At 39.5% G+C, this 19,160-nt stretch overlaps 1 protein-coding gene across 3 annotated transcripts in view; it reads left to right on the top strand.

Moving 5' to 3' along the window:
• Positions 1–19,160, top strand: part of akap9 (A kinase (PRKA) anchor protein 9) — a 248,150-nt gene that overhangs the window by 35,455 nt on the left and 193,535 nt on the right. For all 3 annotated transcript variants that reach the window (XM_068006479.1, XM_068006470.1, XM_068006463.1), the window contains exons 6-9: positions 9,180–9,335; positions 14,194–14,391; positions 15,956–18,583; positions 18,866–18,976. In XM_068006479.1, coding sequence (XP_067862580.1) covers positions 9,180–9,335; positions 14,194–14,391; positions 15,956–18,583; positions 18,866–18,976 — 3,093 coding nt within the window. The remainder of the gene's footprint in view (positions 1–9,179; positions 9,336–14,193; positions 14,392–15,955; positions 18,584–18,865; positions 18,977–19,160) is intronic.

Genomic DNA, 19,160 nt, shown 5'->3' with positions numbered 1-19,160 from the left:
TTGAAGGAAAAATACCATATTTAGCTGTCCAATTATCTTTTTTTTGACTTGCCTCAGACAAATGAAATTTTTTGTTTCTGTGTAGTATTCTGCTGGTGTCTATTTAAATTATTTTTATGTGGTTCATTATTGAAATGTTCTGCTAACATTACGTCGTCAAGATTTAGAATTATTTGAGCTGTAGTGTTAGATGGTCCAGCTGTTCTATTCAGATGCAGTCTAAGAATTTTAATGGAAATATTTTCCAATGTATCTCAATTCTGTTAAGAAAGGCAGATTACTTAGCCAATTAAAACCTAAGGCCCATCTTATAGGATCAGAAGTGCATTGTGGAAGTTTCCCCAGACCTCAGTGTAGAGGTTATGCGAGCTATATTTCCTAGTACCAAATTTGCCTTGCTAAGTAAGGAAGTATAGAATTAGAATTTTACAGCACAGAAACAGGCCATATGGATCTATGCTGGTGTTTATTCTCCACATGAGCCTTCACCCACCTTACTTCATCTCGCCCTATCAACATACCCTTCTATTCCTTTAACCCTCATGTACTTATCTAGCTTCCCCTTAAATGTATCCGCTATTTGCCTCAGCCATCCTTATAGTAGCGAGTTCCATATTCTAACCACACTCTAAAGAATTTTCTCCTGAATTCCTTATTAGATTTATTAGTGTCTATTTTATATTGAAGACCCCTAGTTTTGGACTCCCCCCACAGTGGGATCATCTTCTCTACGTCTACCCTATCCAACCTCTTCATAATTTTAAAGACCTCTATCAATTCACCCACTCCCCAACCTTCTCTTTTCTAGAGAGAAAAGCCCCAGCCTGTTCAGTTTTTCCTGATAGTTATAACCTCTCAGTTCTGGTATCATCCTTGTAAATATTTTTTGCACTTACTCCAGTGCCTCTATATTCTTTTTGCAATTTGACTCAAGGGATTAACATTTACAAAAATGTTAATTCTAAAATATTTTGGTGGCATGGAGGGAGATGGGGATATTACTGTACCATCAATGTGCTGTGCTACAGTGTGTGACCCCACTCAATTAGATACAGTTAGGATTTGAACCTCAAAAAACTGAAATAAAGTGCAGGCTGGGGGAGAAAGACCTGTATTTATGTATGTATAAACTGGTGGTGCAGTTCCTGTTACTGTAATCAAATTACCTTGGTTATTGAAAGTAATTATATTTCTATTGTGCTATGCAGTATGCATTATTCTATGTGGATGCTTATGCATGCCTGCTTTCTATTTTTCCATACATCTTATAAAATATCCCTTAACTTAGGTAGGGTTTAGGTAATTTTTAGTAGGGAAATAATTCCTTTCCGAACTAGAGACCTGAATTTTTAACTTATTTTCTCTCCATTGGCAAAATCTACATTTCTAATGCCACTATAATGCTTGTTATAATTTTCAGTAAAACATAAACATGAACCAAAAGCCTTTTTAAAATTTAATGCATATTTTTGAATCCTCAGCTTTTCTAGTTAACATTTGTATAAACTAAAAAAAATGCATCTTCTAACAAGCTTCCTAAATCTGTTTTTATAGCCTTCACACATTTTTTGAACAAATTTGTTACTTCAATTACCTGGTTGTTAGAGGAAGTACTTTTATTTATGATTATATATTCTATTTATTCCTCAAAATCTTGAAGCACTGAGTCAAGCATTCATAGATTTATTAAGTATATAGTACATGCAATAGTACTTAAGCATATATTTAAAATAATACCTGCAACCACACCTGGTGGCTGAGGATTCAGACGCGTTACAGTTCTGAGATCGGTATTCAGGTTGATTAAACCCTTCGAATCCAAATCCTCATCACAGACTACCACTTTTTATACCTTTCTGAGGTAAGTCCCTTATCAAGGTGCCCAGATATGGCAATCTACGTAGACCTGGTCACGTCTTGTTCACCTGTGTAGCTTTACATCTTTAAACTGCAGAGTAGTGACTAAAGGGCAATCTACAATACTTCTATTGATTGACATGGATGAAGATGATCTCATGTTACATCCTTCTGTTTTTCTCCACTTTCTCAGCCCCCTTATCTCTCCTTTCCCAAGATCGCCAGACCAGCTACAATTTAGTATCAATGGGCTAGTGTCTAACAGTACCATGTATAGCTTCTCTCTGAGTCTCAAGCATAATAAGTAACCGGTGTTCATCTCAAGTGAAGCCTTTCTCTTTGTCTCTCTCTCTCCATCTCTCGTGCTTTTGGTGAAGAGAGAATCTTTTTGCCTGTGATGTACTGTGTGCTGAAGCCAACCCTTTCTTACATGTCTCCTAATGACCTATGTAACCCTGGTAATTCTGTAACTTTCCGGCCCTTTGATAAATTCATGTTTTTTTAATAAAATAAGAACCACAACATAGGAAAAATTATTATCCACAAGTTGATTCTAAGTTGCCTTAGGGCAATTATAATTCTGACCCCAGCAACTTGTGCAACAGCACCACCTCATCGGGAGGTCGGTAATTACAGCATGACTGGCAAATGTTGATGGGCTTTTACCATTGGAAAATGTTGACTTGTTGATATAAGGTTTTCCTATTATAAAAGTTGACATTAAAAAGTATGATTTGAAAATGGTAACAGGAAATAAGGTAAATAGGGACAACAAGTGCACGCTATATGTGAGACTTTCAATATATTACTAGCCGATCTCATGTGGTGTTGCATACTGGAATGAAGGTCTGTACAATGTTAATGCTTCATCTTGATGTTCCCAACAAATGTGATGCCAGTACACTCAAACAGTGGACGACCAGAAACTGCTACAACAATAACGAAGATTAAAAAATAATTGAATAAACTGACCAACATATATTAGAACAAATTTTGTTATTGCTTTTTTTTGACACTATACAATTGTAAAGGAAAAATTGAACTCAAGGAAACCAACACAAACCACATTCATCACGACTCACTGATAACAATGAAAGGCTACACATGAATATTGTAGTACAGCTAAGTAGGTGCCAGTGAAGTAATAAGTTCATAGAGCAGTGGACACTGCCACATTAATAAATTAAGACCGCAGTGGGTACCAATCAATTTTTAAAAATTCATTCATGGGATGTGGGCGTCGCTGGCAAGGCCACCATTTATTGCCCATCCTAATTGCCCTTGAGAAGGTGGTGGTGAGCCGCCGCCTTGAACTGCTGCAGTCCCTGCGGTGAAGGTACTCCCACAGTGCTGTTAGGTATGGAATTCCAGGATTTTGACCCAGCGACGATGAAGGAACGGTGATATGTTTCCAAGTCAGGATGGTGTGTGACTTGAAAGGGAATGTGCAGGTGGTGGTGTTCCCATGTGCCTGCTGCTCTTGCCCTTTTAGGTGGTAGAGGCCGCGGGTTTGGGAGGTGCTGTCAAAGAAGCCTTGACAACCTTGACAAGTTTCCTCAGTGCATCTTGTAGATGGTACACTGCAGTGAATGTGGTGGATGGTGTGCCAATCAAGCAGGCTGCTTTGTCCTGGATGGTATCGAGCTTCTTGAGTGTTGTTGGAGCTGCACTCATCCAGGCAAGTGGAGAGTATTCCATCACACTCCTGACTTGTGCCTTATAGATGGTGGAAAGGCCTTGGGGAGTCAGGAGGTGAGTCACTCGCTGCTGTATTAATGGGCAAATTAAATAGAACCATAGAAGTTTACAGCACAGAAGGAAAATATTCAGACCCATCATGTCTGTGCCAGCTGTTTGCTAGAAGAATGGAAAAGTAGGCATCAGTGAATCAATACATTCGTATGGCAGCAGGCATTGCAACAAATCAGTGAATTAATGGAACAGCGGGCACATGAGAAATTGATAAGGGGCAAATCAACAAATGAATGGAGCAATAGGCATCAATATATTAATAAATTTGTAGGAAAACCAAAAAATAAATTAATGGAGTAGTGGCACAAGTGAGTTAATCTCTTTCCTATTTTTGCCACTGCTGCTTCCTGCCTCAGCAGCTGCTAATTGACTTTTGCCAGTTTTGTCGTCTATTTACTTTTCAAAGTGCCATGAGCAATCACCATGCATTTGGGAAAGTTCCATATTACAGGCTGTTACACAACTCTAAAACAGTGGGTATCCTAGATAAAATTTTGGAAGTGATTACGGAATTGGCTGATAAACCAGAAGTGGTGGGCCCCAGTAGAGGAATGGTGTCAGGCTAGGGGGAAATACTGAATGGAGTGCTGGAATCCCTACTGTTTGATTTTTTTTTTTACATGATTTACATGAACCACCTTGATTTAGAACATTATGCAAACTGGTCAGATTTGCAGATGATACCAAACTAGGAAGGAGGGGGGCAGTAGTCTGATGAAGGTGTTGCAGAAGGGTCCAGACTGTATTTGCACTTGGGCAGTACAATGAAAGATGAAATTCACACGGTCTTGCACATTGGAAGAATGAGAGAAATAGAATCCCAGAAATTACAGCACAAAAAGAATCTCTTCAGCTTAATGCACCTGTGCTGATGCTAGGTTTTCAACTGGCGCTGTTTGTCTAATAATATTTCTGTATTTTTCGCAAATTATTTTATATTCTTTCTTTCCAAATACTTCAATTCCTTTTCAATTCAATGGCTGTGTATTCCATGTTCTAATAACATTGCGTGGAAAGATAAATTGTGCTATCTCTGTTTTTCTAGTGATAATCCTGAATTTATGCCCCCATAGAATCCATTGCATTCTAGAATGTTACAGCACAGAAACAAGACCATTTGGCTCAAAAGTCTACATCAATTTTTTTTTTCCAACATGACCGATTAATCTAATCCTACCATCCTACATGTTCCCTATACCTTTTTAATATTCCTCTTTTTCAAACAACTAATTTAATTTTTAATAGTGGACTTTGCTTCCACAATGGTTTATGATGTGGAGATGCCGGTGATGGACTGGGGTTGACAATTGTAAACAATTTTACAACACCAAGTTATAGTCCAGCAATTTTATTTTAAATTCACAAGCTTTCGGAGATTTTCTCCTTCCTCAGGCAAATGTTTCAAGAGCTCCTTGAAGCCTACGCATTTATACATATTGAACAATACATGGTGTTTACAGACTGCCCCTGCAACTGCCCGTTGCCAAGGCAATCACCGTGTTCAGACAGAGAGGTGTCACCTGCAGAACCCCCGAATACACATTCAACAAAAAAACAAACAGGGAAAAAAAACAGAGAAAAAAAACACAGAGAGAGGCAGAAACATCCGGAAGGCAGAGAGAGCCAGCAAATGACCCATTATATTAAAAACAGATAACATTTGTTCGCTGGTGGGGTAACGTGTAGCGTGACATGAACCCAAGATCCCGGTTGAGGCCGTCCTCATGGGTGCGGAACTTGGCTATCAATTTCTGCTCGACGATTTTGCGTTGTCGTGTGTCTCGAAGGCCGCCTTGGAGTACGCTTACCCGAAGGTCGGTGGATGAATGTCCATGACTGCTGAAGTGTTCCCCGACTGGGAGGGAACCCTCCTGTTTGGCGATTGTTGCGCGGTGTCCGTTCATCCGTTGTCGCAGCGTCTGCATGGTCTCGCCAATGTACCATGCTCTGGGGCATCCTTTCCTGCAACGTATGAGGTAGACAACGTTGGCCGAGTCACAGGAGTATGAACCATGCACCTGGTGGGTGGTGTCATCTCGTGTGATGGTGGTATCTGTGTCGATGATCTGGCATGTCTTGCAGAGGTTACCGTGGCAGGGTTGTGTGGCGTCGTGGACGCTGTTCTCTTGAAAGCTAGGTAGTTTGCTGCGAACGATGGTCTGTTTGAGGTTGGGTGGCTGTTTAAAGGCGAGTAGTGGAGGTGTGGGGATGGCCATAGCGAGGTGTTTGTCCTCATTGATGACATGTTGAAGGCTGCGGAGAACATGGCGTAGTTTCTCTGCTCCGGGGAAGTACTGGACGACAAAGGGTACTCTGTTGGTTGCGTCCCGTGTTAGTCTCCTGAGGAGGTCTATGCGATTTTTTGCTGTGGCCCGTCGGAACTGTCGATCGATGAGTCGAGCGTCATATCCCGTTCTTACTAGGGCGTCTTTCAGCGTCTGTAGGTGTCCATCGCGTTCCTCCTCGTCTGAGCAGACCCTGTGTATTCGCAGGGCCTGTCCATAGGGGATGGCCTCTTTGACGTGGTTAGGGTGGAAGCTGGAAAAGTGGAGCATCGTGAGGTTGTCCGTGGGCTTGCGGTAGAGTGAGGTGCTGAGGTGCCCGTCTTTGATGGAGATTCGTGTGTCCAAGAAAGAAACTGATTCTGAGGAGTAGTCCATGGTGAGCTTGATGGTGGGATGGAACTTGTTGATGTTATCGTGTAGTCTCTTTAGTGATTCCTTGCCGTGGGTCCATAGAAAGAAAATGTCGTCGATGTATCTGGTGTATAGTGTTGGTTGGAGGTCTTGTGCAGTGAAGAAGTCCTGCTCGAACTTGTGCATGAAAATGTTGGCGTATTGGGGTGCGAATTTGGTCCCCATGGCTGTTCCGTGTGTTTGGGTAAAGAACTGGTTATCGAAGGTGAAGACATTGTGATCCAGGATGAAGCGGATGAGTTGTAGGATGGCTTCCGGAGATTGGCTGTTGTTGGTGTTGAGTATTGATGCTGTCGCAGCGATGCCGTCATCGTGGGGGATACTGGTGTATAGTGCCGAGACGTCCATCGTGGTGAGAAGTGTTCCTGGTTCAACTGGTCCGTGGGTACTGAGTTTTTGTAGGAAGTCTGTAGTGTCACGACAGAAGCTGGGGGTTCCCTGTACGATGGGTTTCAGGATGCCCTCGATGTATCCAGAGAGGTTCTCACACAGGGTTCCGTTGCCTGATACGATGGGACGTCCGGGTGTGTTGGCTTTGTGTATCTTTGGGAGGCAGTAGAAGTCTCCCACGCGGGGATTACGTGGGATGAGAATGCGTAGGATGCTTTGAAGGTCTGGATCGAAGGTCTTGATCAGTTTGTTGAGCTGGTGGGTGTGTTCTTTGGTCGGATCTGCGGGTAACCGTCTGTAGTGTTCCTGGTTGTCCAGTTGTCGGTATGCTTCTTTGCAATAGTCTGTTCTGTTCTGTATGACTATGGCTCCTCCTTTGTCCGCTGGTTTGATGACTATGTTGCGGTTGGTCTTGAGAGCGTTGATGGCGTTGCGTTGTGCTCGGGTGACATTCTGGATGAACGGACACCGCGCAACAATCGCCAAACAGGAGGGTTCCCTCCCAGTCGGGGAACACTTCAGCAGTCATGGACATTCATCCACCGACCTTCGGGTAAGCGTATTCCAAGGCGGCCTTCGAGACACACGACAACGCAAAATCGTCGAGCAGAAATTGATAGCCAAGTTCCGCACCCATGAGGACGGCCTCAACCGGGATCTTGGGTTCATGTCACGCTACACGTTACCCCACCAGCGAACAAATGTTATCTGTTTTTAATATAATGGGTCATTTGCTGGCTCTCTCTGCCTTCCGGATGTTTCTGCCTCTCTCTGTTTTTTTTCTCTTTTTTTTCCCTGTTTGTTTTTTTGTTGAATGTGTATTCGGGGGTTCTGCAGGTGACACCTCTCTGTCTGAACACGGTGATTGCCTTGGCAACGGGCAGTTGCAGGGGCAGTCTGTAAACACCATGTATCGTTCAATATGTATAAATGCGTAGGCTTCAAGGAGCTCTTGAAACATTTGCCTGAGGAAGGAGAAAATCTCCGAAAGCTTGTGAATTTAAAATAAAATTGCTGGACTATAACTTGGTGTTGTAAAATTGTTTACAACAATGGTTTATGGCAGGGAATTTCACATTCCAATCACTTTGTGTAAAGAATTTTTAAAAATCTTCCTTTTAATTCTTTTGTATGATATCTTAAATTTGTGCCCTCTGATTACCACCTTGTTGACCAATGGAAATATTCTATCAGTATTTACCATATAGTAATCTTGAAGACTTCCATCAAGTCACCCTTGAATCTTCTTGGCTCCAGTGGAAAAAGTTCTAACCTCAAGCCTAACTTCATAATTATAGCCCCTCATCCCTGGTTGCAGTCCTTCCTGCTGCAGTGTTGGATATTTTAAATGTTTTTTTGTAAATAGATCGAATAAATAATTGCCTGAAAATAGTGTGGCGGTTGTGAAGAGAGGCTGCATTTGATTTGTTCACACATCATTTCTAAGATTTTCTTACAGTTGACATGTGGTGGACATTATGAAGTTCTTGAAACACTTTTTAAAAAATTAATTAAAACAAATACATTTATTCTCGTACTAGATTTCTCCAACCCCCACCCTCAACCCAGATGATATTGCATATTCTTTGGACAAATGCAGAACATTTTTCTGGATACCAATATTGCTGTTCAAAGAAATATTTGAGTTGCAAGAAAAATAGCAATAAAAAATAATTAATCTTCTAGATTTCAGGCTTACCTGTGCCCTATACAGTTTTTAATTACAGGACACAGATAAGCTTTGAATCCAAACTTTTGTGCCTTTCTTAATTCCCTTAATCCAGTGACACAATTTTGGTGGCGCTGTAGTAGTTAGCATCGCTTATGAGACCACATAAATTAGGTTTTTATATAGTTTGAGCTACTAAAATATTCTGCTTTTGAATCCGTTATTGGAAGTTTTTATTATTGTGACTATTGCATAAGTTGATAATTTATTCAGAGTTTAGTACTTTTGTATTGCAGTAAGTGATACAGTATCAACTTTTTTGAATAATGTGAGGGGTGAGCTGTATTGCTTGTGTCACTCAAGTTAGGAAGGATAGAGATCTGTGATTGCAGAATCAAATGAAGTGCTGCTCACCAGTTTTCAATTACCAGTAATTTTTTTATGATTGAAAAGCTGATGGGATAGCTCCACTGTTGGCACACTTAGGAAAAAGTTTCTAAAACACTGTTTTTAAAATTTCCAAACTTGGTTTTATTGGCAAGCTTTACATTTATACAGAAGTCGGTCATCTTTGCTAGTGTGAAATAACCTTTAAAAGATGATCCAGTTAGCAGCACAAAAAGTGGCAGTTGTGAGCACTCAGTTAATTTTTTGCTATCTTTCAGTGACTAACGTTATCCATGCCAAAAGTACAATATTAAAGGTGTGGAAGGTCCTAGAACATTGCGAAGTAAGAAATTTAAGATTAATTGAGCAGTCTTCATTTTATAAATGAATAATGCTATTTACATTATACAATTGCATTCTTTACACAGCTACAGGACTTTGAAGCTGCAGTCAAGCAAAGAGATGGTATTATTACTCAGCTCACTGCTAATCTACAGCAAGCTAGGAAGGAAAAGGACGAGATTCTACAAGAATTTTTGGATTTAACAGAGCAAAGTCAAAAACTACAAATTCAGTTTCAGCAGGTAAAATTCATCATTACCATTCATGTCAAAATGGTACCCAGTTTTTCTGCTCTGCACACAGATTTGCACACAAATATATAAGCTGTTAATTTAATGTGGTCACACTCTTGCCTCTAAGACAGAAGATAATGGGTTCAAGCTCCACTCCAGGATGCAAACACAACCTAGGTTGACACTGCAGTTCTGTAATGAGGGAGTGCTATATTGTCGGAGGTGCTGTTTTTTGACATTCAAATGGGTGTTAAACTTCCCATGATGCTATTTAAAGAAGAACATGGAGTTGTCCTAGTATCTTGACCAAGATTCCTTCCTCAACCAACACCACCCGAAAACGCATTAGCTGGTCAGTTATCTCATTTGCTATTTCTGGGGCCTTGCTATTTGTAAATTGGCTGCCATGTTTGCCTACAAAACAACACTGACTACACTTATAGTAGCCATGATGTGGAGATGCCGGTGATGGACTGGGGTGGACAAATGTAAGGAATCTTACAACACCAGGTTATAGTCCAACAAATTTATTTTAAAATCACAAGCTTTCGGAGATTATCTCCTTCGTCAGATGAATGAATGAAAAGGTTCTCAAATCGCATATCTTATACTATGTTGGGACAGCATCACACCAATCAAAAGGTGTCGTTGTTATTCAAACAGGCCAGTCACGGAGAACAGCACGTCCCAGTACACTCGATATACATTGTGTCTATTACACAGGCAGGCAGAAAGAAACTCAAAATGGCAGAGAGAGAGAGAATTTTAAAATTCTCTCTCTCTCTCTCTCTCTCTCTCTCTCTCTCTCTCTCTCTCTGCCATTTTGAGTTTCTTTCTGCCTGCCTGTGTAATAGACACAATGTATATCGAGTGTACTGGGACGTGCTGTTCTCCGTGACTGGCCTGTTTGAATAACAACGACACCTTTTGATTGGTGTGATGCTGTCCCAACATAGTATAAGATATGCGATTTGAGAACCTTTTCATTCATTCATCTGACGAAGGAGATAATCTCCGAAAGCTTGTGATTTTAAAATAAATTTGTTGGACTATAACCTGGTGTTGTAAGATTCCTTACACTTATAGTAATTCATTGGCTGTCAAATTTTGATTGATAACACTCCTTTGAAGCACTTTGGGACATTTTACTATGTTCAAGGTGCTATATAAATGCAAGTTGTTGCTGCTGCTGTCTGATGGTAGTTGACCATCTTTGTAGTTTCCAGTTCAAGAACCCTGTAATTAAGCCTGTTTCACCATTGGTTCCCCAATAAGTGGGCACAGACCAGGCTTCTACTCTGGGCCCTGAGATGGGTATCCCAGAAGCTAAATATTCCACAGAATCTGCAGTTACAGCTACCGACTCCTTCATTGACACTGATAGATTCTTCGTTGCTTGTCGAGGAGGTTGGGGGGAAAGCCACGCATCCAGGAAGCTTAGATTCAAGGCTAATGGATTGTAGCAAAGCTCACATGGCACATCAAAAGGCCTGAACATTTCAGGGTCTGGTTCAGGGCAAATTGGTATGTTACTGGACAACTTTACAGTAGTCAGTATGCCATCAAACAAGGCAAGGCCCACTCCTTGTTGAGTTGTTGCATGGGAATATTGATTGTCATTGGCAAGGCAGTAGCTTTATCATGAGCATCATGGAAGTCAGATCCTGTGCTTTTAATCTAATTTTCTTTTATTAAAAAAAAGTCTCTGAATCCAGTAGCACTGCCATGTTTTCTCATTGGTTGGAGTCAGTTAATTGTATTAAGCTCTTCCCCTCAGTAGAATTGCACGTGTGTTTGGTTGGCTGTAGGAGTGGTTCCCCCCCCACCACCCGCCTTGAAGTACACGTACAACACAGTTATAGGTTATGTCAGGCTGGAGGACTTATTAATGCTCGTTGTATTTGGAAAAATAAGTAAAGAAGCTGGTTCTTTCAGATTTCCACTGCCAATTTCTGCTTCTGGTGATGGCCTGCTCTCTGAGCTCCTTCCAACAGTCCACTCCTTTCCTACCTTTGCAGCCTCCTCAATGTGGCAAGATGAACTACCCAAGAAGTAGGGGAGTGGAAGAAGTGTTGTACAGCCAGGTTAACTAGAACAGAAGAAAGGGGAACAAGAAAGTGAAAAACAAGCAAGAGGAAAGACGAAAAGCAGTAAAGGAGAAGGTGGTGATGGAAACATAGAATCATAGAAGTTACAACATGGAAACAGGCCCTTCGGCCCAACATGTCCATGTCGCCCAGTTTATACCACTAAGCTAGTCCCAATTGCCTGCACTTGGCCCATATCCCTCTATACCCATCTTACCCATGTAACTGTCCAAATGCTTTTTAAAAGACAAAATTGTACCCGCCTCTACTACTGCCTCTGGCAGCTCGTTCCAGACACTCACCACCCTTTGAGTAAAAAAATTGCCCCTCTGGACCCTTTTGTATCTCTCCCCTCTCACCTTAAATCTATGCCCCCTCGTTATAGACTCCCCTACCTTTGGGAAAAGATTTTGACTATCGACCTTATCTATGCCCCTCATTATTTTATAGACTTCGATAAGATCACCCCTTAATCTCCTGCTCTCCAGGGAAAAAAGTCCCAGTCTGTCTAACCTCTCCCTGTAAGTCATAAGTGAAGTAAGAGGACAAAGAGAGGTTTCTTTCCACGTTTCCTTTGTTTCTGCTGACTTCCAGGGCTCTACAGATTAATCAAAACTCAACATGATGGTGATTCTCAAAAGCCCACGATAGCCCTGGAAAGCTTATCCAGCCAGGTCCTGTACCTGGATACAGTCCGTTTCCACTTGATGACTTTGAGAGGAGACCAGGCTCTTCCATCTTTTGTGGCAAACACATGATCAGCATCCAGAAATTTTCCATGAAGAGGGCTTACCATATCCAATGGAAGAACTTTGTCTATTGATACTTTATTCAATTTTAGTCTGCCCTTCTGTAGTTTTTCTACAATGCTGGAGCACCTCCAACACCTTGATTGAAATCCAGCTCTATACCTGTTCATTTTGATTTTTGCAGTCTTCCATAATGTTTCCTTCAGGTTTGGTTGGAAGGTTATTTTGTTTCTTGATTCATGAAAAGGGTCTGGAAGCTTAATCATCTTTCATCCCTCCTCATTTTTCCTTGGGATTGAAGTTTGATTCTTACAAAATTATAAGCTCCTTGACTTACTTGATTGGACAGGCTCGATCTCAAATTTTGGCTATTTGCCCAGTTTGTTTGGCTGATTTCAGCTTATGGGCTTCAGTGTTTGATCAAACCTATTTAATTTTGCATGCTGATCGAGCTATCCTTCAGCCACATCTTCAGTTCCTACTGAAAGTAATTCCTTAGTTGCATCTTCATTGGAACTTGGTTATCTCTTTGTTTTATCAATTCCATTATATAGATGGGAGTATGACGTTAACTCTTTTTGCTGATTGATACAGATTTGAAGCAATCGTGTCAGCTCTTTTGTAGCCTATGGTCCTGTATAGTAGCTATTTGCTGTTCAATTTTTTGTGGTAAAACTGTTTTTTCTCACTATATTTCTTTGGCTGAAGTAGTATGTTGAAAAGTAAGCATGGAAATTTCAAGCGTGATTCTTGGAAACTGGTTAAAAAATAACAGTCAAGATCAATAACTATTGGCATGTATCTAACCAGTCTTGCATTAGCTGTAATGTCTTATAAAAGTGAAAGCCTAATCACTACATGCAGGCTCTCTCCCAGTTTTGCTTCTTGTGGCAGGAAGCTGTATCACCAGATAAACACACAATAAACATGTTGACAAAGTAACTGGGGGACATTTACCAATCTGAGTGAGTAATATATGACTGTGCATAGAGTTGGGGAAAACCATTAAGTGTAGGCATCCTTTCCATAGGCCCACCCCAAGTACCACAACCCCAAGTACCATAACTCCCATGAAACCCAGGGTGATTAGATGACTGGGTAGCTGCAGACCAGTGAAACTGAGAAATATCAGCTTGCCACTGCCACACAGGAGCTCTCCAAAGATGATAATTGATCAAACTGCACCCACACCCAGTACCTAATGAGCCTCTTCCCTGTCCTTTACTGTTTTAGCTAAGCCCTCCTCCACTGAGGAAAGACCATGGTCCTGTTAACCTTTAGCACTCCATTAGTTATGGATTTGCAAATTGTACTATAACGATTAATGAACCATAACACACAAAAGCATAAATTAATTAAAAACTTTTTTAAAGACATATTTTTATTTCTGTAATGTTGGGATATCATCCAATGACTTCGTTTTCCTGCATCATGTAAAAACATGCCCTGCCCTGCTCTGCCAACAGAACGTGGTTCGTTTTTGCCATCATTAGTAGTGTATGTAATCTTCTATAATTTCAGGCAAAAAAGTCTGCTTTTTTCCTGTATTATTGCTGTTTTTGCCATCATTAGTAGTGTATGTAATCTTCTATAATTTCAGGCAAAAAAGTCTGCTTTTTTCCTGTATTATTGCTGTTAGCAATCTGATACTAAAATAAAAGTGTGAGATGAAATCTAGTAGTCTCCTGGATTTTGACACATGCTCTTCGTGCAATTGGAGGGTCTTATTTGTTCTTTTGAAAGGGTTTGGGAAAGTGAGACAACTTTACTGGTACTGTTCGTTATATAATAATCCCTTAACATTCCAAAAGTTCTTCTGGAGCAAGAAGAGCTTTTCACTTTACTGTAGATCCATAGCTTTAAATGTTGTATTTTTGGAAACTGAAACGCAGTTAATTCATGAAAGACTTGGCAGCATTCCTTGTCTTTTTCACTTTATGAAGTGAATTATAATTAGTATGGGTGTAATCTGCTTACTTTACAAAGCTAACAGTTTGAAGTTCATGCATTTTTCTTTTATATGATTTGTAGTTGCAGACAAGTGAAGCTGTGAGAAATACTAGCCATGGTACCACAGCAGCTGACTTAATACAGGCAAAGCAGCAGCTCATTACCTATCAAGTGCAGATTGATGAACAGGAACAACAGCTGAAAACCTTCCAGAAAATGAATGAGGAATGTCAGCAACAAATAAAATATCTACAGGCTCAACTTCAAGATCACGCAGAGGTATGCCTATTTTTTGAATATAAAAGCTAAATGCATTTATAGTGAGATGTAAGGGAACCACTTAATTCTTCTCTAATAGCTTTTTACACTATCTGAACAGTGGAGTGACTCATGTTAATTGGTTTCTTAAAATTAAATTTTGAACATGTAGTGACATTGTTATAATTTTGTGGCCTCAACATCTATACTAGTACATTAGTAATTGTTTAGATCATTTCTGAGTATACTACAACATTCAATGTTTACATTGGCTTCAAAGCGACTGCTTAAAATAGTTCACAAAAATCAAACTTGTCTCTACTTTAAATTTAAGAATTATTTTAAAAATAGACAAAAATGGAACTTTTAAGCTTCACAGCGATTTGTACTTTGAACTGTTTTTCTTCTGTTGGCTGATCATATCCATATTTTAAACTTACTATATATTAAACATAGCCAATGGAGTGAGAATGCAATGATTATACTGGCAATTGCAAACTTCCCTGTTATGTTAGAATTCAACACTCATGTTAAGGCCAATTACTTCATATATTGTTTTTAATCTGAAGCAGATACTCCACAAGTAAGAAAATATTCATTTTTCCTTTTAAAAGTTTGTATTAGGAGTCAGCAGCACTAACACTCTTTACATTCTGAGTTTGGATTGTGCACTTTAGATCACCATGGAAGCACATTCTTTTAGAGTTTGTTCTTTTGTCCCAATATTTTTGTCATGTTGCAACTTCTAAGAAGTCGGGTAGTAAAGGAGATTTTTTTCTCTCTTCAGTTTACTGTGCTAAACATTCAAGTTATTTAGGAGATTTCTTCTTTTCCACTAGATCACCTGATATTTGTCAACATGTAGTTAATACGGCTATTCTAAACATTTGCTTTGAGCTTGGGGTTGTGAAGCCTTGCATAAGTCGCCATCTCCCACCATTAAGGATCAATGTGCCCCTTCTAATTCACATGCAAAGGAAATGGAGTCCAGGCCTATTTCTGGAGGAGTCTGACTCATAGATCAATTGGTTAAAAAATAAGTTTTTTCTCTTGGTCTTATCTTTCAAGATCTAGTCTGTAAACAAGCTCTGCCACTTTGGGTGGGCAGTCGAGCATTTTTCAACAAGCAAGGGAAACTTGCTTTTTTATTCTCTGTCTCAAGAGTCTTCAAATTAGTCATTGCTACCTAGTGGACACTGCCCCAATCTACATGGACTGTACAGTACAGTCACTAACTTTCTGACAACCTGGCTGAATGATGCTGCATGCTTTTTCTGGTATTGGATTACTCCAGATCGGTTTCCAGGCCAATCTGAAGTTACTGTCCCCGTTGAAATGAATGGAGTCATTCCAGGACACGTGAGGCTTCTCTTTGTAGATAACATCACCAGTGTGGGCACACTACCAACACAATCTATTCAAGCTGAGAACATTCTTTTTAAACTGCTTTAAGCCTGTTGATTTTAGTGAAAGGATGCTTGTTAAGCTTTTCTTTTTCCAACACCAGATCAAACACAGTTTTGTTTGCAAATGATTGTGAATGTTTAGAATATTCATCTCTAATTTTTTTTCTTTTTATAAACAGTCTGACAATGAAAACACTGATAATGCAATGAAGCTATATAGCCAAAACCAACTAATTGAACAGCTTGAAAAAACAGTTAAAGAACATGAAAATGCCACATCATTGTTGAAAGATAAAATGTTCGCTTCTGATAAATTAATTCAAGATTTAAATGAACAGATATTGCAAAAGAATCAAGAGACTGAGAACTTAAGAACAGAACTGACTAACTCAAAGCAAAGGGAGAGACAGTCATCAGATGAAATAAAACAGCTAATGGGTACTGTAGAAGCACTTCAGAAACGCTGTCACATGGGCAATTTGTCTGAATTAGAAACCGTACAAAGGATTGAAATAGAAAATCATCGGAAAATGGAGCAACTTCAAGCGGAATTGGATGAGATGTATGGAAAACAGATAGTACAGATGAAACAAGAATTGCAGCAACAACACACTTCGGAGATTAGAAGACTTACTGAGCAACATAAAACTGAAATGGAAAAGGCGTTGGGTCATTCTGTCAATAACTTAGTCAATGAGGAACAAATTGATTTGTTAAATGTGGCAATCAATGAACTGAATGCCAAATTAAGAGAAGCACATTTTCAGAGAGACCAAGTAAGGCAAGAAATGACACAACAGCTGGAAAAAGCTTCTGAAAAAAAGATACAGCTGCAGAACCAAGTCCAAGATCTCTTGAAAGAGCTCAACTTCACTAAAGGTCAAATCCGGAGAGCCTCAGAAAGTATTTCTGATCAGAAGTACAAAATGCATGAGGTAGAAGAACTGAAAGACATGGTTAAACAATTGAAATCCCAACTGATAGCTAGTTCAGAGTCTAATAAGGAGCTGGAGTCTAAGCATGAGGCGGAAGTTACCAATTATAAAATTAAGCTTGATATGCTGGAGAGGGAAAAAGATGCAGTTTTGGATAGGATGGCTGAATCTCAGGAAGCTGAATTAGAAAGAGTAAGGACTCAACTTCTTTTCAGCCATGAAGAAGAGCTAAGTAAACTAAAAGAAGACCTAGAAATGGAACATAAATTAAATATTTGTAATGTTCAAGAAGATATGGCCTTGAAACAGAATCAGCGATTGGAAAGCTTGCAAACGGAATTTGGTAAAAAAATGGAAGAGATGAAATGTGAAAGGGATAATATGATCATTCAAAATAACCAACTGTTAACTAAGATGTCCATGTTAAAAGAGGAACTGCAGTTGTCTCATAAAAGCTCTAAAGTGGAGGAGATGTATTTGCATATCAGTGAACTTGAAACAGAAATTGAAGCACTAAGAGAAGTTGAGAAAGAAAAGAGTACACTGGAAAGGGGAATCCAAGAACTACAAGCCAAGAATAAAGTTTTGGAGAAACCGTTTAAGCAGCAGGAAGTTATGGAAATAAAAATAAAAGGGCTTCTGGAAGAAAATGAAGATCTGAAAGAAACCAAAAAACAATTAGAAGAAAAGCTGAAAATTCATATTGTATCTGAAGGGAATAAGTTGGCATCAGTTAGCGAAAATGAGCTTTCAGAAATGAGAGGACACATAGAAAGGCTTACTGCAGTTAATGAACAGCTTGAAGCCCATGAGGGAGAACTCAAAAAGGAGGTTGAGAGACAAAGGAACACCTTTTCTTTTGCTGAGAAAAACTTTGAAGTTAACTTTCAAGAATTACGGGATGAATATGACTGTCTGCTGAAAATGAAGTCACACATAGAAGAAAAGATGATTAAGCAAGAAATTGAATATGAAGCCAAGTTAAAGACCTTAAGTGAACAGCTCCAGCTTTCAGAGTTGAGGAAAGACACTGAAAATCTCACGGTGATAAACAAAGTGGAGCTGAACAAAACACTTGACAATTCCAATGGCCAATCTGAAATTATAGGAAGCAGAGAGGTCATTGAAAAAGATGCAACTGAACTCATGGAAAAACTTGAGATAGCTCAACAGGACAAGAGTGAACTATCTAAGAGACTTTCAGATCTTTCAGAGGTTTTGATCTTGAGGCAAAATGAAATTTTACACTTGAAAGAGGACCTGAAATTTCTAAAGGAGCAGGCTGCAGAAAGGTATGAGAAAATGGACAGAATTGAGAGTCAGAAACAGCCAGATGTTGACGTAGAGACCCAGGAATGCCAGCAAATTTCTCAAACGAATTTAATCAAAGCAAAGAATAAAAATCAGATTAAAGATCCGGCTTTTACTGTTTCCTGTGAATTAAAGGAACATGAACAGCAGAAAGAAAATTTAATGGAGCAAATAATTTCACTACAAAATTCACTGAAGATTATTGTTTTAGAAAGAGATGAGCTGCAACAAAATCAAATTAACCTTATTCAAGAAAAAGAATCTCTATTAACCCAAATTCAGCACTTTAGAGAGAAACTGGTATCTGAATCCTTGGTCAGTGTACAGGCTGAAAGGGACCATCTCCGGCACCAGCTGGAGTCTGTTCGAGCTGAACAGCTGGGCTTGGCTGAACTTGTACAGCAGAAAACCTTGCTGGAAGAAACCTTTCATAAAAAAAGAGAGGAAATGGAAAATACTCTAATTATAGCTCAGCAGGAGAAGTTGGAACTGGAGAAGAAGATTGAAGCACAAACTGGAGTTTCTATTTGTGAACTGTATACTGGATTGGAGGAAAATCAGGTATGTGTGCAATATGAGAGAGAGATTCAGACACTTCTAATATAGCATGTAAATCTGGTAATTTCAGAATATAATAAATATGTAATTGACTTTGGTAGACATTCGGGATATTCTTTATCTTCTCAAAACCTATAGTAATTGGGTCCTTAAATAAAGTTTCTACTGTTGGTTACAAAAGTTTTTAAAATGCAGTTGACCATGCAGTAACATTTAAACACTGGCTTTTCTAATAAGTGAAATACAGCTTTTGTTCTGAGATACATATGACCTGTGTTACCACAGGCAAAAGATGCAGAGCGTAAAGAATGTGAGAATCCTATTGCAGTTCAAAGAAATACTGAATCTGATCAAGATTACCTGGCTCAGCTGGAACAAACTAAGCAGCAGGCAGAGGTATGGATCTCTACATTTAGTTCAACATTATTTCTCCTACAGCATTCAGATACCTTTTCCTCACTTCTATCAACCCACCCCCATCATTGCCACCCCCTGCACTTCAAAAAAAAAACTGGTCAATGTAGAAAAAGATTTTTAATTTAATAAAACGTTGATGGATTTTAAACAGTTTGTCTTTATC

This window comes from Heptranchias perlo, chromosome 2, assembly GCF_035084215.1.
Source record: "Heptranchias perlo isolate sHepPer1 chromosome 2, sHepPer1.hap1, whole genome shotgun sequence".
Taxonomy (NCBI): Eukaryota; Metazoa; Chordata; class Chondrichthyes; order Hexanchiformes; family Hexanchidae; genus Heptranchias; species Heptranchias perlo.
This window is presented reverse-complemented; position numbering and strand designations above follow the sequence as displayed.